At 55.1% G+C, this 21,180-nt stretch overlaps 1 protein-coding gene across 1 annotated transcript in view; it reads right to left on the bottom strand.

The window, feature by feature from the left end:
- The window catches only part of KCNAB1 (potassium voltage-gated channel subfamily A regulatory beta subunit 1), a 57,553-nt gene extending 44,103 nt beyond the window's left edge, over positions 1-13,450 (bottom strand). The window contains exon 1 of the mRNA XM_050977997.1: positions 13,179-13,450. Coding sequence (XP_050833954.1) covers positions 13,179-13,450 — 272 coding nt within the window. The remainder of the gene's footprint in view (positions 1-13,178) is intronic.
- Positions 13,451-21,180: the final 7,730 nt, after the last annotated feature.

Here is a 21,180-nt window from a genome sequence, read left to right as displayed (position 1 = left end):
AGCAGGGCCAGGGCATCAGGGCCAGGGCAGCAGGAGCTGCCTGGGGCTCTGCACAAACCCTTCCATGGCCCCAGGGCTGTCCCCAACCCTTGCAGGGCCAGGACGATGCACACCCCACAGTGAGCAGGATGGAAAGCCCCAAAAAGCAAAACCTGCTTCCTGCAGCCACGGTGGGATCTGTGTGGAGCTGGAAGGGGCTGTGGGGCTGGGCTCAGAGTGGGGCTGAGGGAGGAGCCCTTCCCAGAGCTCCTGCAGGGCCAGAGCTCCAGGGCCAGTCGGCAGCACGGCTCTGGCTGCAACCAGAGGCAGGAAGATGCTTCTGCAGCCCAAAATATGAACATGAATCAAGGTCCTGCAGTCTGGGCTGGGTGAAACCTCGTGAGCTGCTGCAGCCCTGGCCCAGCACAGCTGGAGCTGAGCACACTGACTGCTCCTTCCTTTTTTAAATTTTACCTTATAGTGGAGCTCCTTTGAAATAGGATGCCAAGTCTGGCTGCAGATTCTGCTTCTCATGGCTGCAATCACAGGCTAAATATTTACCCTCCCTGCCATGGCAGGGCATTGGGACTGGGTGGGCTTTAGGGCCCCCTCCAGCCACAGCAGCCTGTGATTCCAGCAATCCAGGTCACAGTAATGATGCCAACCCAGGCTGCCTAAGCTCTTTAACTGAAATTCTTCTACATCGAGAAAGGACAGCAACTGAATTTAGCAGCAAACCTGCAGCAGTGCCCGTGACAGAGGTGGTGGCTGCCCTGGATCCCTGGAAGTGTCCAAGGCCAAGCTGGGGCAACCTGGGATAAGGGAAGGTGTCCCTGCCCATGGCAGGGGGTGGAACAAGGTGCACAACAAGATTTCTTCCAACCCAGACCATTGTGGGACTCTGTGATCAATGTTTGAAGCATTCTCTCTGCTCCCAGTGCCAGAGGGTCCTGCCCTCCCCACGGCCAAAGCAGCCCCAGGACCAGGCAGATGCAGCAGGATGGAACAGTCAGTGCTTCCAGGCTGGAGACACATCAAAAATATGGTTTCAGCCTTCAGGAGGAGAGCTTTAACCATGTTGGACACTTGGGCAGATGCTCAGTGAGAGTTTGCATGGAATGGCCTTGGATGGACCAGACCTCGGGAGACAGGATGGCAGCACTGAAAACGCTGCTGGCAGTGCCATGGGGGCAGGATCCTACTCCAGAATCAGAGCCCTTGGTGCTTTTCCACCCAAAAAAAAGCCTTTCTTTATTTTACCCAACAGCCCAGAGCTGGCCACAGCCCCCACATTCTGTCCAGGGCCCCTGAGCCACATTCCCCAAAGCCAGCACTGACACTGCAGGCAGCAGCCTCTCTCCAGGAGCCCGAGAACAATCCCAAACCCCTCATTTCCAGACACCAGGAGCGGGTTCCCTAGAACGATCCCAAATCCCTCATTTCCAGACACCAGGAGCGGGTTCCCAATCACAAACCCCTCATTTCCAGACACCAGGAGCGGGTTCCCAATCCCAAGTCCCTCATTTCCAGACAGGAGGAGTGGGTTCCTGAGAACGATCCCAAACCCCTCATTTCCAGACACCAGGAGCAGGTTCCCAATCACAAACCCCTCATTTCCAGACACCAGGAGCGGGTTCCCAATCCCAAGTCCCTCATTTCCAGACACCAGGAGTGGGAGAACGATCCCAAACCCCTGGTTCCCAGCCTGCCCTGTCACTTCAGGACAGCTCAGAGCAGTCCCAGTCCCATGTCCCAGTGGAAGCTCCCTGGGGCCGCAAGGACAGCGGTGACAAGCCCCGCCCGTGCCCGCCGCTCCTCCCGGAGCCTCTCGGGCTCGGTTTCCTGCAGGGAGAGCTCCCGGGATGCGGGGAGCCCTTCATCCCCTGAGCGGGGCTGGTCCGGGCAGGATGAGAGGAGCAGGGCAGGCAGCTCCCAGCAGGTTTCCCGGGATCAATCCCGGTCCCGAGGCAGGGCGAGCCGCCCCAGCCCCTCGGTTCCACGGGAGCGGCCCCGGGCGGTTCGGAGCCCTTCGGGGGCAGCCGAGCCCGCCGGGAATGGCTCTTTTGGCTCTTTTTGATAACGCTGCTGGAAGCTGCGCTAGGAAATGAGCTGCAGAACAAAAGCCCGGCGCTTATCGAGCCCACAGCCATCACATTTCCGCTGGTTTCACATCAAAAACTCCATTTGCATTTGTAATTGCACTTGAGGAAAACTGATCCAAATTCCCATTAAACGGTTTTTAGTTAAAAGGCGTCGTTCTGGCAGGTTTGAGCCAGGCTGGGGGCAGTGCCCCACCGGGTTCCTCTGATGGCACACGAGCTGTGTCACCGGCGGGACCGCGACAGCTCCGAGGGCTCCATCCAATCTGGGAGTGTGACAGCTCCGAGGGCTCCATCCACCGGGATGGACCAGAGCTGGGAGTGTGACAGCTCCGAGGGCTCCATCCACCGGGATGGACCAGAGCTGGGAGTGTGACAGCTCCGAGGGCTCCATCCACCGGGATGGACCAGAGCTGGGAGTGTGACAGCTCCAAGGCACGCTGCCCTGCCAGCACTCGGGATAAGGCTGGGCTGGGATCAATCCTGCAGCAGAGCAGCTGTGGCTGCCCCTGCATCCCTGGCAGTGCCCAGGCCAGGCTGGACACTGGGGTTTGGAGCAGCCTGTGACTGTGGGAGGTGTCCCTGCCATGGCAGGGGTGGCACTGGACAGGCTCAAAGGTGCCTCCCAATCCAAACCAGGCTCAGATTCTGTGCTGCTCTAGATCCAAACTCCCATCCCATCCCATCCCATCCCATCCCATCCCATCCCATCCCATCCCCAAGCCCCCCAGCATCCAAGGCCAGCCCCACCCTGGGTGTGGGGGCACCCCCAGCCCCAAGGGAGCCCCGACAATATTAAATGTAGAATCTCTTGATGCAGCAGGAAGGAATCAGCCCTGGGAGCCAGCCTGGAGCTCTCTGTGTCTGACACGGAGGGTAGAACTCATCAGAGCCCAATCCAATTAATCAGCAGCTTGTCCCCGTGGAGACAACACCCCCCCACGGTGCCTGCTGCCCATTAGCTGCTGGATCCCTGCTCCAAAGCAGGTAATTTAATTTTTCCATGCTATCTATTCCATTTCTCAGCTGACTGCAAGCCAGTGCCTCACATGAAGGGCTCCAGAAGTCACCATTATATTAATGTATCGTGCTACACTGAGCACTTAATGGTCTTTAGGGTCCCTTCCAGCTCAAGCCACTCTGTGATTCTGTGGTATCAGAACACTCAGAGCTGCACAGAGCTCCACAGCACAGTACAAGAGGGTTTGTGGTTTATTCCCCCTGGAAGCCCTGACATGGTATCCAGGCACTGAGCATCCATGCCAGGCCTGGAGCAGAGGAGAAGAGCATCCCCAGCAGCAGCAGCAGCACCCTCAGGCACTCAGGGCTCTTGTGCCAGCTTGAGGCCAAGAAATGATTTTCCATTCTGCCATACTCGTGTTCTACACTGGGCATACACAAAATGCACAATTTCCCCGTGTGCTTCCCATCACCTGATGGATAAATGCATTCCAAATAAAGCTCAGCCCAAGCTGTGTTCTTCCAGCTTGGCTGTGCTCGTTGAATAGCAGATTTCAGGCAATTATGAACATTGCTGTGTTATCCACACACGTCAAATCTCACCCGAGCATTACTTGTAACAGCTTAGAGCTCCAAATTAACTTGCTTGGAGAAAGGCTGCTGAGGAGGGGAGGATCTGGGTAACAAACACACAGCTCCAGCTGCCCTGCTCTGGGACATGCTGGAGCACATGGGGGAGCAATTACAGAGCAGGAACTTCTGATTCTGGGACATTACCTGGCAGAGGGGCAGCACAAGATCAGCTACAGCACACTGTGCTGTTTGGGAAACTCTTTTCCAATGAACACCCCATCAAAAAACTTCCCCTCTTCTGGAAACCCTCAGTTTTCACCTCTTCCTACAGCCAAAGGAGGGACTTGGCCCCTCTGAGCAACTCAGAGAAAGCCAAGTGTCTCCATCAGTCATTATATAAGATAAGTCACCACTGCATAATAAGCACTATTAAAAATACCACCTTCCCAAATAGCATTTTTCAAAGAAGAATTTGAAGTCTTCTCCTGAGAGCCTCCCTTTCAGCTGCAGCAGCATTTCTAATTATTAACGTGAGTGACACGGGGTGTGAATCCCATCAGCTGCACACAAGACCTTGCTCCCTGCTCCCAGGCTGAGCTCCTCACCCCACCAGCATCCCCAAAGAGCCTGGCATCTGCTGGAATTAATCACTGAGGAGAATTAGCACGTCACCCAGGACAATGGTGTTTGCTGAAACCCAGCAGATTACCAGGGAACCATCTTCAGCCCCATTAATTTTAATGGATCCTTTTCCCACTGCCAGGCTCCTCCTGGGGGGAAGGACTGGAAAACCTGCTGTGTCAGCACTTCCCTGCCTCTCAGTTACCAGCCCACACTGCTGGTTAAAAATCAGCATTTCAGGAGCTCTGGAATCTGCTTTTCACCTGAGCAGGTGCAGGCACAGCACCCAGCTGCCAGGCAGGAGCCAGGGCCTGTGGTGACTCTTTAGCTCCTGAATTTTCCTTTGCTCTTTTCCCTTCCAGAATTCTCTGCAAAGGCTTTTCAATTTTTTAAAGCTTTTTTTGGCCCACGAGACAAGAGCAGGATGTACCTCAGAGCAGCACAAAGTCATGGAATGGTTTGGGCTGGGAGGGACCTTAAATCCCCTCCAGTGCCACCCCTGCCATGGCAGGGACACCTTTCCCTATCCCAGGTGCTCCAAACCCCAATGTCCAGCCTGGCCCTGGGCACTGCCAGGGATCCAGGGGCAATGTCATTTTAGTAAATCAAGGGCAAGGCACTCTCTGGTCTCCAGGTGACCTCCAGCCACTGCCAAGCACGTCCAAGCCAAGGATTTCTGCATTTCCCAGGCCAGGGCTGGCCGGGCAAGTAGTCCCTGATCTCTGGGCACATCCCAAACATTGAACAACCACTTTTGCACTGGAAAGGCGCCCATTTAATTAACAAAAAGATTTGCAAGAGGATCATTACTTACTGCCAAATGCATAACCGCTCATTAGGCCCTCAGGGGAAATGAATAATTGCTCCTGCAATCTACAGATTGTGTCTTTTTCTGCACTGGAAAACGGTTTCCTCTCCCCAGCTGGGAAACTGAGGCCTGGGGGAGAAGCCCCAGCCCAGCAGCAGCTGGAGCAGGGGGAGAAGCTCCCCCAGCAGCCTCTGCCCCCGCGGACTCTCCAAGGATTCTCCACAAAGACCTCTGGAAAAAGCAGCAGCCGTGCCCTTGGAGTGATGGAAACACCGTGCTGGCTTCTGGAGCCTTTCTGGCACAGGGGAGAAGCCAGAACTGTGAAAATACACTGAAAGCAAGGAGGAGAAGGCTTATCAGGCAGTGACAGGTCTGCACAGGAGGTTTGGCCATGGGAAAGCTGCCTTTCACCCAGGCTCCCCCTCCCCAGCTGCCCACGGCCCTCCCCACACCAGGGGAGAGGCAGAAACAGAGGGGAGCTCCACTCAGCCTGGGGAAAACCAGAGAGCAGTGCAAACACATCTCAGCTGAGGGCTCTGACTGGCTTGGACTGCAAAAAACCAAGTTCTGGCTCAAAGAGGGGTCAAAGAGCAGCCCCAGCAGCCCCACCTGGGCCATGCCCACCTGCCCTGCCAGGCACAGCTGGCACCAAGGCTGGTGACACAGGACCTGCTCTCCCCTGGCACTGAGCCCTGCCAGGGCCTGGATTTATCATCATTCCTAAAGGAGGCAGCCTTGAAATAAAGCTGCAAGCCACGGGAGGAGGTTTTGCTCCCAAATTTGCTCAGCATTTTGTGTCGGCGCAGCATCCGGCAACTTCCCTTTCTCAGCACATCCCAAAGTCAGCCCAAAGACTCCAGACAAAACCTCTTTTAACCAGGACCACGTGGGCTGAGCTCCATCCCCGACTGCAGCCTTCAAACCTGTCTATAAATACACCCAGGAACATCCCAAACTCCGGAGTCAGCCCCGAGGAGGAGCGGCTGCAGGGGCAGGAGGAGGCTCAGCAGCAGCTCCTGCCCAGGATCCAGGATGGAGCAGCTCCTGCCAGCCCAGCCCGGGCAGCCAGACCCCACAGGAGCAGGAGGGCTGGGGGAAAGCAGCAAAAGCAGGGGGAAAGCAGCAGAGGGTCAGCTGGGATTTACTGCAGCAGTGGGGAATGGAAAGGGCAAAATCTGCTTTGTTTTCCCCACAAAAGCGAGCACCTACAGCATGGGAGCTTCCCTCAGGAAGGTGGGAATGGCCCTGGAAGCAGCCAGAGCTTGTGCATGGCTCTGTGAGGACTTTAGGGAATCATCATGGAATGGCTTGGGTCAGAAAGGACCTTAAAGCTCATCCATGGGCAGGGAGAGAACCCTGCAAAAATAACACCAACCCCAAGGAACTGAGATCATTAGGAAGAAGGCCAGACATGGGGAAGTGTCCTGTCACCAGTGCACCAGGTAGCTACTGTAAAAGACTGAAAAACCACTTAGGATGCCTGACAGGGACTATTAAAAAAAGGGACACAGCTGGATGCAGCTCCATGGATCAATCTACAGGAAGTAGGGGAAACATTAAGCAGGAAGATATATCCCAATAAATATAATGCAGCAGCACTCAGGGCAGATGAAGACAGGATTACAGTGCAGGATTACAGGACCCCATCAAGAGCCCTCCTATATTTTGCCATCTAAAGATTAGATATTTTAAAGCTTCAATGCACAAAATGGGCCTTGCTGAGGAAGCCTGGAAGAGCAGCTATGGCAAAGGGATCAATCCCAAATTCCCCTCTTCTGGGGCAGCTCTGCAGGGGTGTCAGCTCAGGGTTAAATCTCCCCTTGGTGTTCAGCACCTCAGATGGCCTTGGCTGATACCTGGTAACATCCTCAACCTGCTGGAGCCTCCAGCACCCACAGCACAGCCTGTGTCAGAGAGTTCCCCAGTTCCAGTACAGAGCCTGGGACGGGCTTTCCTGTGCTCAAACCTGCTGTACAAAACATCCTTTGCTCCCCCTGCCCCAGTTCCTGTGCCCTGGGAGACGGTGAGTGACTGGCTGCAGGCTGTTCCTGATTTAAACACATCTGTAATCCCTGTCCATCATCTTTGCCCTAAGCCAAAAGCCTGTTTAATCTCCCAGTGCAGGGACAATCCCATCCCTCAGACCCCTCTGCTTGGCAGAGCCCAGGTGGCTGAATCCACTTGGAATGGGATGGCCAGCCCTGGCCAAGGGTTTGGTGGCAGCTCCTCACACTTCCCACTGCAGTCAGGAAAGGGAGAAGGAAAAAGGAAGAGGGGAAATCCTACAAAGGGCTGCCTGCTGGCCAGTCTGCATCCGAGTTTCACAATCCTCAGTTGCCAGGTTTTAATTCATCACTTAACCAACAAAAGCAGCAGAAGGAGGACAGTGCTCTCTTGGGATGGGCTGCAGGAGCTCAGGGGCCCTGCAGGACACCCAAGGAGGCCAAGCCAAGGGAAGTGGGTTTGCCAGGGATGTCTGTGCTGTGGGAAGAACTCTCCCTCCTGGAGCAGAACCTCAGCTAACAGAACAGATAAAGCAGGAGTGCAGCCCCCAGCCCAGCTGCAGCAGGGTTAACCCAGCAGTGCCTGGGGCTCTGTGACCTCCATAAATTCTTTCCACCCCAGCACTTGCCAGCAGCATGCTTTCCAAGGGCTGCCTGGGTGCTCTTGCAGACACTTCCACTCCTCTAAGATTTCCCCCCAGGCCCTGAGCGCAGCTGCCCGAGCTCACAGACCCTGCTGGAATCAGGAGGGAGCAGAACCTTGGGAGGCTTCAGTCAGAGCCTCTGCCCAGCAGAGTGCACGGGGAGGAGCTGTGAACAAGCACCTTGCTGGATAACAAAACACCCGATTTGCTTTGTAAATGGTGTTTCATCTGAGAGAAATTCTGTTGTCACCAGAGAGGAGCCAAGCTCAGGCACTGCTGCACTTTGGGGTCTTCTGTGACAGGGGGCCTGTGCTGCACTGGCTGAAGCAATGGAAGGGAAAAGAGCTGATCAGCCTGTAAGAGAACCAGCTAACAAGTGTTTAATAAGTGTTTCTAGTTCACAATTCATTACTTCCCACCTGTAATTGAATAAATCTTAACAAAGGAGCTGCTACTGTGCTGCCTTCAGACTGGACCCATGGAGAGCTGAAAACACATCCAGGAGGCAGAAGAAGGAAATGCCCAAGCTCACAGTCAGACAGAAGAGTCCCTGTACTTCTGGAAGAGAAATACTCCATGGAAGCAGCAGGTGGGAAGTGCTGGAGCAGCCCTGCCCTGAGCAGAGCCCTGTGCCCAGCCCCTCTCCCACGGGATAAATCTCTAGAAGCTCAGTAAGTTACAGCTGCTTCTGTCAGCTGTGAAAAATGTACACACTTAAAATGGAGCAGGGGCTCGAATCCATCAGCTTCCAGAGAAATTAAGCACAAGCTTTATTTCCCCTTGACTGATGGCTCTGCTGAATGAGGGATACTCCACTGACTAAGCCAAGAAACAGAGGTGCCTGAAGGTGTGCAGGGGCTCCTGCAGCCACAGCCCTGGGCAGCCCCAGCTGCCCCACACCAGTGTCTCATTAATTACATTTTTCCATGGCTTTAAAGCTCCCTCTCCATCCATATCAACCCCACAGAACTTTTCTCCCCAAGCTCTTTGCAGGTTTCTCCCCTGGGCTGGGCACGTTTTGGTGCAGCAGAACACAGAGAACACACTTCAGACAGGGGATCACAGCCCTTCATGGGAGCACTGTGAGCCTGCACCTCTGCTCCTCACTGAGGAGCAAGTTTTAAATCGTGTCTGTGTGGGCTGACACCCTGGGAAGTGCAGAATCAGAGAGAAACCAGGCAAATGGGGATTATTCTGTCCTGGGAAAGACACCAACCTGTTCAAACACAACTGCAAGGTGGGATTAGGATCAGCAGAAGGAGCAAAGGAATTTCTCATTAAAGGGTGTTGAGTTTCCAGGCCAGAAGCCCCAGTGAATGAGGGGATTCCTCTGGGGACAGCAGTGCTCCTGCCAGCCCTGGGATTTCTCCTGCCACAGCTCTGAGCACAGCAGCCCTGGGATGCCCATCCATGGCCTTGGGACACTCTCCCATCTCACCCCCCTGCACTGTGGGCTCAGCTCCCTTTCTCTAACCCCAGCTTGCTCCAAGGGTGCCCAGCTGGCCCAGCAGCACCCTGGCACAAAGCCCTTTGCCATTTCTACTCCAAAACTGCTCTTTCACAGCCCTGCTCATTCCTGGGCATGGTCACCAAATTTCCCCATCCAGCAGCAAAAGCTGGGACACAACTGAGTTGGATCCATAAAAACATGGTGTCATATTTCAGTTTGCAGCTCACACTCGCCACAGGCAGAGATCAACCTCTTGGGAAAGCAAATGTTTCAAAGAAAATTTGCTTTTCTTAGAAGCAGAGAGAACTTGTAGACTTTCTGTGCGGGACCTTATCCTTTTAAAGGGAACCTGGTTGGAAGCAAGGCACAATGACAATTTCTGGACTGAGCACAGCAGTGTCTCTTCACCCACCCTCCCCAGCCAATGCCCCTGTCCCCAGGCTGCTCCAGCTCCTGCAGGGACGTCACCTTTTCCCTTGGACACCCTTTCTAACCCAAAAGCCACGTATTCCCCAGCCTGAACCCAGCCAGGGGTGTGGGCTCTCGGTCCACTCGCTCCATGAGGACAGAGAGGGTCTCAGGGCTCAGGACCTGAGCTGGAAAATTCAGAGTGATTTTCCCCATCCTGGAAGTGCTCAAGGCAGGGTTGGACAGGGCTTGGAGCAGCCTGTCCTCGTGGGAGGTGTCCCTGCCCATGGCAGAGGGTGGATGAGATGGACTTTCACCCTTCCAACCCAAACCAGTCCATGATGTAACACCACAGAAGAGAAAGATCAAATTCAGCATTCTAAGAGAACAGCTCACACGCATTCAGCTTTGCTCAAAGCCACCCTAACTCCCACAGCACCAGAGAAATCAGAGAAGCCCCTGAGGCAGCCGAGGACGCTGCCAGCCCCCGAGGTGTGCCCAGCTCTCCATGACCCATCCCAGTTCCCCCATACCTGTAGCTCATGGTGCCGCGTGGCACAGCCCAGTTCCCCCCATACCTGTAGCTCATGATGCCCCATACCTGTAGCTCATGGTGCCGCGGTGGCACAGCCCAGTTTCCCCCATACCTGTAGCTCATGGTGCCATGGTGGCACAGCCCAGTTCCCCCATACCTGTAGCTCATGGTGCCATGGTGGCACAGCCCAGTTTCCCCCATACCTGTAGCTCATGGTGCTGGTGGCACAGCCCAGTTTCCCCCATACCTGTAGCTCATGGTGCCGTGGTGGCACAGCCCAGTTTCCCCCATACCTGTAGCTCATGGTGCCATGGTGGCACAGCCCAGTTTCCCCCATACCTGTAGCTCATGGTGCCATGCGGTGGCACAGCCCAGTTTCCCCCATACCTGTAGCTCATGGTGCCGCGGTGGCAGGCGCTGTCGCTCAGGGCCAGCCCCAGCCCGTGCAGCTGCAGGAACCTCTCCAGCTGTCTCCCCTCGGCGTGGGGGCTGCGTGCCCCGGGCCAGCCGGCAGCGCTGCGTGCCCGCGGGGCCTCGCCCGCCCGCCGGCCCCAGGGCTTGGGCGGGGGGATGTCGGTGCACGCCGCCTTGTACAGGTGCATGGGGGCAGCGGTGCCGCGGGGACAGAGCCCGGAGCCGTCCCTCTGCTGGGTCCCGAGCTGGGCAGGGCTGATCCCCGGGACCTCCTTCACCCTACAGCAACCGGCCCCTTTGGGGAGATGCCCAGGGTGGACTTTGGCCAACATCTGCAATCTTGTTCATCTGCTGAGACCTCTCCTGGCCTGGCTCTCCAAGGGGTGAGGGCTGCTGGTGGGAATAGAGCACTGACCCCATTTCCCAGCTCTTATATTTAGATAATGAGAAATATTTGCTTGGGATTCAACCCAAGGCCAATAAACATAAGGCAAATACTCTCCCAGGGTGTATTTCGGGCCCAGGGCTGGCCAGATGAACTCTGCAGGCATCTCCTCTGCAGCTCACGGGAACATCTTGTTCTGCCACAGTGCACTGCCAGCTCTCACAGCTGGGGTTACCTGCTCTGGGAACTTCTCCAGCGTCTGCAGCCTCCTGGGGTGTGACAACTCATATGAACTAAATGATGATGTTAACAATGATTTCACCACTGCTGAACACCAGACAAAAAGGTTCTGGGTCACAGACCCACAGAATGGCTTGGGTTGAAAAGGACCTTAAAGACCATTTCATTCCAAACTCCCCTGCCATGGCAGGAACACCTTCCACTGTCCCAGGCTGCTCCAAGCCCTAATGTCCAACCAGGCCTTGAACAATCCAGGGATGGTTTTTATGGTCTTCATCCCAGAAGGGCCATGGTGACCTTTTCTGGTCACAGCAGACAATCCTGCCAAGGTTTGGTTCATGCCACTGAGGCAGATGTCTAAGACTCTTCTATTTTAAAAACTCACCCCATTTCAGCCCCAAATGCATTAGAAAAATAAGTTAAATAATCAAGTGATGGATGTATCATGAACTCAACTAATCCTTAAATCTTTCAAAGCAGATAAAGAAAGACTGATCCCAGGCCCAGAATATATTTGAAAAGCTCATAATTCAATGTCACAGAGGAGAGTTTGGCAGGAACAGTGGCATTACCCCGTTATTCTCCTTGTGTGACTGTCACACCAGGGTGTGGGTGGCCCTGGGTGTCCCTGGGAGGGTCCTGCCCAAGGATGGGGGTCCTGTTCTCACAGTGCTGATCCCATGGGGGGTGCAGGGGGGGGGGATCTCAACCCAGCTCTTTGCAGCCCCAGGACGCTCCAGGGAGGGCAGCATGTCCCAGGGCTGTCCCTGCCCTGTGCCCAGGCTCTCCCTCCTAGGGTCTGTGTTTCCTCCCTGCAGTGTAACTCCAGGGCTCTACTTTTGATCTCTGCTGCAGCTGCCTTTGGTTTTACCTCCTGCCAGCCCCAGCTCATCTATAATGCAAGGTGAAGCAGCACTGAGAAATATTTCTGCAAGCTCCTCTGAGTTTTCTGGACACAAGGGTTTTGCTGGTTTGGAGGATCAGGGTTTGTATGGAGCAGCATCTTTAGAAACTTAGCTCTCCCAGAAGTTATTCCCCAGCCTTTTGTTTTTATGGTGCTGTTGGAGCCCCTGGGTGCCAAGCACAGGCTGGAGGGGCTGGGGGACACCGGGCCCAGAATCTGCCCCCTCCCAGCCCCCTTGTGCTCCCCTCAGGTGCTCGTGAACTCTCCTGTGTCAATACCCACTTGCTCCTTCTCCCAGTTTTACTTCCTTTTCCTTCCACTTATCCCGTCCCTAATTTTTACTGTCCTGACATTCTAGTTCATTTCTTACCCAGGCACATCTGCAAGAGCTCGGTTTGCGCCGGGTGCTGCAGGCACCCCCAACCTGCCTGGGGCTGGGGAAGGTCTCGGCCGATTCTCGGCCGGAATCCCGGCTGCCACCGAAGGGAGGAGAGAGAGCCCAGGGGAGGTGGAGGAGCCCTCCCCTCCCCGCGGTCCCGGAGCTGCCCCGGGTGCGGCTCCCGGGGCTGGGGCAGCAGCAGCCGGGCAGTTCCTGCTGCGGTTCCGATTTCATGAGGGTCTGACCCCGCACAGGAGATTAGAGACTCGCACGTCTAATTTCCACTAATACCAAGATCCCCTTATATTTTTTTAAAGGAGCAGATCAGATTCTGGAGGCTGCGACATTTAAGACCGATGGGACGAGAGATGCAGCGGCTGCAGGTTCCCCCTCCCGGGGGCTCCTTCCCAGGCTGAGCCACCGGGCAGGGAGGGGGGACAGGGACCCTCCTGGCACCCACACGGTCCCTGCTCGACAGCAGCAACTTTTCTACTCTATTCAAACAAAACCACAGTCACTTGGGCAAATTAGAAACACGGCTCAACAACCACGCACAGCTTGTGCTGGAGAAGTTCTGGGAATCAACACACAAGTTTGCAGGATATTAATCTCCGTAAAGCACGAATAACCAGAAAAATCAGACTGACAAAGGCAAAGACCTTTCTACTATTATTACCATCGCCGTGAATATTACTGTTGCTGTTATTATGATTATTGTCACGGTTATCCCGGCCACGCCGGGCAGCAGCGCTAGGAGGGCAGCGGGCAGGACGTACCTGTGTGGCATGCCGGTGGTGTAGGCGATGGTGAACTCGTGGGACAGCTCGCACACCCGCAGGTACCAGTTCATCTCCAGCTCCCGCAGCAGCGCCAGGCGCCGCGCCCGCTGCTGGGGCTGCCCGGCCCGGGCCCGGCCCTCCTTGCTGCTGTCGGCCGAGCTGCGCAGGGCTCTGTCCCGGCTGCCCAGGGACAGCACCGACTGCTTCCTCAGCTTCAGCGACTCGTCCGCGCTCTTGCCCCCCACGGTCCCGGTGCGCGCCGCCAGCATTTCGGTGCGAGAGCGCTCAGCCTCAAATCATCCGAAGTGACTGCTGCGCTCCTTCTCGCTCCGTAGCCTCACGCCGGCCTCAAAGCTGTAATTAGAGACGTGTCTGCGGGGCTTAACCGGGAAGAAGAGCTGCGACCTTCTCATGGAACCATCTGTGGCGGCTGCGGCGTGCCAGCGGCTCCGCGGCCGGCCCGGGGGACAGTCCCCAAAAACATCACACCGGGCACAGCCTCTGCTGGCCTCGGAGCAGCGAGGGCTTTCGCTGGAGACTTCTGGAAAAGCCGTGCGGCTGCCCAGCGCCGTAAACATCGGAGGTGAAGTCACACGTGTCACCTTGAGGGCGAGCCCTGGCCCACGTGGGCGGGCCCGGGCAAATTGCAGCGCGGTTCGTGCCCCGGAGCATCCCCGTGCCCATCGCTCCCCTCCTCGTCCTCCTCCTCCTGCGGCTCCTCGGGTCGCCCCATCCAGCAGGAACTTCCATTCTCCACGGGATCTGGAGGAATTTGGGGATTTGGTCCCCCTTTCGATAAGAACAAAGTTCCGACTGCTCCCGAGCAAGCGGTGTTTGTTAAAGGCACGAAAGGGCGGGCACGGGAATCGCATTAATTCCCCTCTCCGGTCGGAAATGTAAAAGCTGGCACAGAGATTACAGCTCTAATCACAGCAGCCACTTCGGGAGCACGGGCACAGCCGTGTGCGAGAGCCGCCCGAGCAAAACCCCTCCAAGGCAGCGGGATTTGAGAGCCACTGTCCCCAAGGCGCTGTAATCACCCCAAAGCAGGGCCGGCACCCAGTGCCCTGCAGGGTGTCCCGGGGTTTGAGGTGGATGGAAGGGCTCCTGGGATGGGGCAAAGGGAGCTCGAGGGGTCCCTGGTGCAGTGTCCCACTCCCAGCAGGTCTGGCACCTGCTCGGGATGGCTTCCCCCCCAAACCGAGCAGATCCCCGAGCCTGGAGGCTCCCTCAGCCTCTTCCCAACATCCGACCCAAGGCTCCAGGCTGTGCCGGGGCCCTGCCTGACTCCCAGCCACTTCCCAGGAGGGTTTGGATCCCCACCGTGACCCATCCCTGCCCTCCAGGCACTCCCGGCTGCTGCCGGGTCCCCTCCCAGCCAGGTGGGACCTGCGGGGCTCTCCCCAGCCCCTGGCCCTGGGCCAGCCCCAGTGCTGCTGAGGGGTGCTGGGAGCCCGGGAGGGGCCCGTCCTGCTCTGCGGGCACACACGGTGGCTCACTGTGCTGCCAGAGGGGTTACAGGACAAAAAACCCCTTTTTAGCTGCTTTTCCAGAAAGCAGTTCTGTCACATTTTGGAATAAGTCCTACAAAATTTACCTCCAACCAGAACTGGTGCTATCCAACCTATTCAGCAGACATGGCACTAAAACATTCACTAGAAGCTTTGCAAAACTCTGGAAAAACTACTCAAACTTTGAGCTGTTAAAACATTCTAGTTCTGTGCCTGATTCAACGTGTCTACCCTTAAAAGTTAAAGTGCTTCACTGCAAAGCAAAGGAGTTTTTTTCTGGAGTCTCCAGCAGCTCCAGAAGCCTTTACACCAGCCCTGAGCAGTGAAGCAACACACACACGAGCTGAAGCCTCATGAGATCCTGCAGGTCCTTCCATGTGGAAGCTGGTTGTCCAAAGCCAGATAAAGCTCCCAGAGAGCTGCAGAAAAGCGCTTTGTGCTTCCCCAGCCTCCCGTGGTTATCATTCTGCTAACCACAGGAGCACCCCGCTGCTCCCGGAGCCGGCAGTCTCCTCTCAGGTGAACAAAGGAGAGCAGCTGCCGGCGATTTGTCGCTGCCGGAGTGGCACTGTCGGGGTGTGGGGGCCACTGTGCTCCGCGTGTTCCCTGCGGCCGCCCTCGGGCCACTCTATAGCCCGGCCCGTAAGGAGAGCCCGGCTCGCCTTATAAAAATTGCAGCACGATTGATTTCCTGAAAGCAAGGCTGCCGTGAAAAGTTGATACTGGAACCCTCGGTCCCCAGGGCCGGGGGCGTCTCCTGGGGCACAAACCCCCCCAAACCCATTCCTGGTGCCCCACTGATGACACAGGACCAGGCTGGGATGCTCCAGGGAGCAACACTCCAAACTGATCCCTGCTCAGGGCTGGGGCTCCTCCTACCTTCTGTATTCCTTCTGTATTCCTTTTATATTCCTTCTTTTAGACAATCATCTGTTAAAGTAATATATAATATAATTATGCATTTTTAACTTGCCTGTACACTGTGTAAATGTACAGAACCGTGTTTAGGAGCTCTCTACCTGTAGCCCATTATGAATTATAAGTGATTATTATATTACTTTTATGATATTATAGAACTTCTATTTATTAATAAGTTGCACCAGAGTTTGAAAATTTCTCTGTCTCTTCTTAAAACGCTTTCTAAAAGCTGATTTTTATTCCAGCTGCAATCCCCAGAGTGGGACACAGGAAAGGGAAACCATCTCCTGCCCAGGGGTGTCCCAGGGCTCCCCTTTCCTTGTGCCCAGAGCTGTGCCCTGTGTTTACAGGGAATCAAAGACAATCCCAAAGGTAGCCCCAGGGCACCGAGGGGTGCAGAGGGACAGAACAGCCCTAAAAGAGCTTCAGCCCCCCCAGTGCTGTTTGTGCCACTGGCTTTAAAGCAGAACATTTCAGTAACTCCCAGCCTGCAGCCCCCAGGATCAGTATTAATCCATTTTCCTCTGGCTCAGGCACCCTTTTAGCCAAACCTCCTGTTTTCAGATGTAAATAAGAGAAGCTTCTAAACCCCCTGCAGCAGCTGTTTTCTGCTCGGGGGAGCAGGAGGGATGAGTGAATGCACTGCACACAGAGCCCCTTTAAACCTGCTTTGAAAATCTCCTGAGCAGCTTTCCAGCTGGATGTGCCATTCCAGTGACACCTCTGTGCTGGCCAACTAGACCCCACAATGTCACCCACAGGAAACCCATCCTGACTTTCTGCACCACACATTTATTTTGATAGAATGAAGGAATGGTTTGGGTTGGAAGGGACCTCAAAGTCCTTCCAGTGCCATCCCTGTCACGATAGGGACACCTCCCACTGCCCCAGGTACTCCAGCCCCAATGTCCAACCTGGCTTTGGGCACTGCCAGGGATCCAGGGGCAGCCACAGCTGCTGTGGGATTCCCATCCCAGCCAGGAATTCCCACTCCCCCATCCATCCCTGCCCTCTGGCAGTGGGAGCCATTCCCTGTGCCCTGTCCCTCCATGCCTTGCCCTCTCCAGCTCTCCTGGAGCCCCTTCAACCCTAGCAGGAGCTCTGAGCTCTCCCTGAAGCCTTCTCCTCTCCAGGTGAGCACCCCCAGCTCTCCCAGCCCATCTGTGCCTCATTCCTGAGTAAAGGAATGCAAGACACCCAGTCTTATCCTGCAATTCTCCAGTAATTCCACTAAAACACACTCACAGTTCATCCTCCCTTAAAATGATCTCAAAATCCCCCCCTGCCCTGCAGACCCCACAGCAGCTCCCAGGATCTGCTCCCCACCTGTTCCCAGCTCTGCACAGCCAGACCTGTGAGCCAGACAGAGGAGCAGCAGCTCAGCACCCACAGGCTCCTGTTCAGAGACTGGAGCAGAGCACCAGGAGCCTTGCCCAGGCACAGATTGATTTGGGATGTGCCTGGCAGGGATCCCTCAGCAAACAAAGGGTTTGGTCCCCCGGGAGCAGAGTCATTCCCACCTCCTGATCCAATGGAGCTCAGGCTCTTCCCAGCCCTCCTCTGCTCCAGGTAAGTGAAACCCCATCAGGGGAAGGTTCATTAAGGGGTTTAATTGGGTTTAAGTGGCTCACCCTGTTCTGGCAGCACTCAAATGTAGTGGGTACCAACCTCTGCTCAGTGAGCAGCCCTGTGCTGGGGCAGCCCAGCAAAGCTGCTCCCACGGAGGGCATCCTGCAGTCTGCCAGCTCTTGAAGCACCTCTGGGATCACAGAGTGCACCTGTGGGGCTGCAGCCCTCTGGCCACAGAGAGCAACACAACCTCCCCAGGCCTTTCTGGGAAAGGCTGTGAGAGATCAGAAACAAGAATGAGAAACCATTCTCATCTCAACTTACTACACCAACACCTGTTATTGTGAACACGTGGAATGTGTTATGGAGATTTGTTTACCAAAGAGTAGTTTCTTAATTAGCCAATGGCAATAGTGTAATAATTGAAGGGCCAGTTAGGTCCAGCTGTATCATAACTGTCTATAAAAGCAATGAGTTTCTCAATAATGATGGATATAATAAAGAGATTGATCAACCTTCTGTAAATCCCAGAGTCAATGCTAATTACTGCTTGTTTGGGGACGGCCTGCTGGGACAATTGGAAAGTTATTGCTCTCTGTGGCCAGAGAGCCAGTACCACACACCTGTTAGCCCAAATGCCCAGAGCAGCCCCCAAGGGCTCCCAGCTGCCTCCCTGAAGGGCAGCAGGGCACAGCAGCCTCAGTGAGCCAATCTGCTGAAATTAAAAGCTGAAGTGGAAGTGGCTCTCTCCAGCCTTTTATCTTCTCCAATAATTTCTAGATGTGATTGTAGGGCCAAAGGGCAGTCCCAGCACACCCAAGTGAAGAGGAAAATTCCTGGCTATGTTAATTAACTCGTTTTCCCCTCTTTGCTGAGTTCAGGGAGGTCACTCATGAGCAGCTCTTCGGGGCCTGCTCTCAGTTGCACCAAGCAGTGACCAAGCAACCCGTGATGAGAAAGGGGAAAGTTTTCCAAGGCCAAGGAGAACCCAGGCACTCAGACCTCTCTGGAAGCATGTGGGAAGGAGCTGAAGGAGGCCTTTGAGCCTGTTGGTCCCTGACCAGCTCAGCCAGCACCAGAAGGTGCAGAAGCACCCACAGGCTCTCTACTTTTCTGCATGAATTTCACACTGAGGGCTGAGATCCTGGAGCTGGTGAGGGCTCCAGGATGAATTCAGAGGACTCCTGGTCATGCTCTGAACAGTGGATTGCCTGCTGGGCAGGTGAGGGCTCCAGGAATGGATTCAGAGCAGTCCTGGCCATGCTCTGAGCAGTGGATTGCCTGCTGGGCAGGTGAAGGCTCCAGGATGGATTCAGAACAGTCCTGGCCATGCTCTGAGCAGTGGATTGCCTGCTGGGCAGGTGAGGGCTCCAGGATGGATTCAGAATGCTCATTCAGAACAGATCCTGTCCCTGGCCAGCCTCCTGTGCCTGGGGGATTGTGTTTGGGGGCTGGCCCGGTCCCAACTCTGGCTGGGAGCTGCACCCACGCCCTGGAGCAGGCAGGGGACACGGGGCTGTCCCTCCACCCCAAAGGCACAGCCCTGCAGCCCGTGGTGCCATTGCCATGTCAATCAGCACCACACAGGGACTAAAAATAAACCCCAGCTCTGCAGAGCACGAAGATCATCCCGAATGCAGCCCTGAGTCAGCCCCCGAGCCTGGGGGTGTGGGGTGCTGGCTCCCTGCTCCTGCCCAGCCCAGAGCTGCCTCCTCAGCTCCCCTGAGCTTTTCCTTCAGCCTGGTCCAGCCTGGGCTCTGCCTCTGAGAGTGCCCAGGAGTAGGTGGGCATCACTCCAGTGTTCACCCAGGAAACCTCCTCTTTTCCTCTAAAAGCCCCCAAATTCCACCAATTCCTGCTGCATTCCCATTTCCTGAGCAGCATCTCCCCCTCCACACCACAGAGCCCCGACAGCTGGGCCCTTGTCAGTGACTTGTTCCAGGTCACCTTGCCCAAATTGTGACAGAATTTCAGCAAAAGCAGCGCTGGAAGCGTTTCCCAGGGTATAAAGAAGAGCATCAAGAGCATCATTCAAGAGCATCAAGAGCATCATTCCTGGGCACAAACCCCACAGGAGCCACCAAGGCAGAGCCACACCCTGCAAGGAGCAGACATCTTTCTCCTTGATTAACCCACAGCTCAGACCCAGCTCTCCCCAAAGCTTCATTTACCCCACAACGTTTTTTCCCGCCCTAAGTAACATTTAAAAAAGGGAAGAAATCCTGCAAGCAGCTTTGTACTAATCTCTCTATTCCCAACCATTTGGGAAAGGAGAAATACTCTTTAGAGAGCTCTAATGGGGCTCTTGAGCAGATATTTAAATCAATTACATCCATAAAAACAGCTTTCTCAATCCAAAATACACTCCTATTCATAATATAGTTTTACACATAAGCCCTTAAAAAAATAAAATAAGAGTCACGCCAAGGTTCAAACATAATATTTTTATTTGTGGATAAAAATTAAGGCTCACAGTACTTTATCATTTCACAAGCAGAAAAATGTTAAAAATTGAGACTGATGGGGAGTGCCCCCAATACAAATTCCTTTAATTGCTGACATGTTTTACTGAAGACTCAAGGTGAACAATACAGGGCAGCTACAGGTATTAGTTTGTAAACTAGGTGCTAGATATAACTGGTTTTTGAGAAATGTGAACAGAGTGTGATATTTCTCTCCACTCTGGCTGTCCAGTCCACAGGGGTTGCACAGAAACACCCAGAGCTGCTGGGATGAGCACACCAACCTCCCAAAACCAGCCCAGCAGGGCTGCAAGGCATGGCACAGCTGGCAGGCAGGGCTGAGGGGCACAGACTCCACTCCCATGAGACATTTTGATTCATAGTGCAATAGTTTATGCCTAGAGTGTTCAATATCCAACTTTCTGAGCCAAGGAAGGGCAGGGGGTGCTGCCCAGCTCCAGGAGTGCAGGGGGAAGCAGCCCAGGGGTCCAGAGACGGTGAGAGCACACGGCAGACGGGTGCCCAGGGTCAGGATGCAGCTCCAAGGACTTTTCCAGGGCTGCAGCCTGCAGGGAACTAAAGGCTCCTGCCCAGGAGAGCTGCAGGGGTGCAGCAGCTCCCTGCAGCCCCGTTGCACCCCTCAGCACACCAGCTGCAGCTGCACAGGGACAGCCTGGGCAGAATGCAGCAGGGGCTGGGCTGCAGAGCTCTCTGGATTATTTGCATTATTTTTAGTGATTCCTTCAGCTTTGCTTGTTTGCTGCTGTCAAGGCAACACAGCCGTGGCAGCCACGAGGACGAGCCTGTTGCTGTGAGAACTGAGGGGGTTCTGCCTCTCACCAGAGATTCAGCTCCTGGCTCTGCACCCTTTGCAGTGAGACACCACCCAGAAATGACAGCAGCTGCCCCCAGCCCCTCCTGACCAAACCTGAATGCACAGGAACTGCACTGGGGAGCTCCCCGTGAGGTCAGCTTCTACCTGCAGGACAGGTGCTGCCCCAGCAAACAGCCCCTAGCAGGGTGCAAGCAGGGTGCAAGCAGGCACAGAGCCATCCTGTAGCAGAGGAATCAATAATCACTGACATCACTGCAGCTCTGAGAGGCTGTGACAGCTGTGGGTGCACATCACCACCCCCTTTTGGAAAGGAGGTGACTGACTGAGCAGTTCAGCTCAACCTGCCCAAGCTGCAAAGCCCTCCTGGAGCAGGGCTGGAGGGGAGGCAGAGCCCCCCACCCCAATTCCTGCCCTCTGTGTCCCCACCAGCCCTGGGAGCACTGGCTGGGACATGCCCCCTCCTCCCCCTCGTGCAGAACACCCCTCAGTGACACAGGCAAAAAACCACATTTACACCAGTTGGGCATTTCCTAGGAGCAGAAATTTCCAAACCCCATTTCCATAACGTGTAGGCAGGGAATGTAAGAGCAGGAAAATGCGTGCCACCAAAAATATAGAACAAACACTTTCAGTATGATTCCAGTTCACAAATCCAGGCAAGGGCAGAGAGGAGCTACAGCCATGAAATACTCCATGTTCCTGAA

This window comes from Serinus canaria, chromosome 9, assembly GCF_022539315.1.
Source record: "Serinus canaria isolate serCan28SL12 chromosome 9, serCan2020, whole genome shotgun sequence".
Classification (NCBI taxonomy): domain Eukaryota; kingdom Metazoa; phylum Chordata; class Aves; order Passeriformes; family Fringillidae; genus Serinus; species Serinus canaria.
Note: the sequence above shows the minus strand (reverse complement) of the source record. Positions and strands in the feature narration are given on the sequence as shown.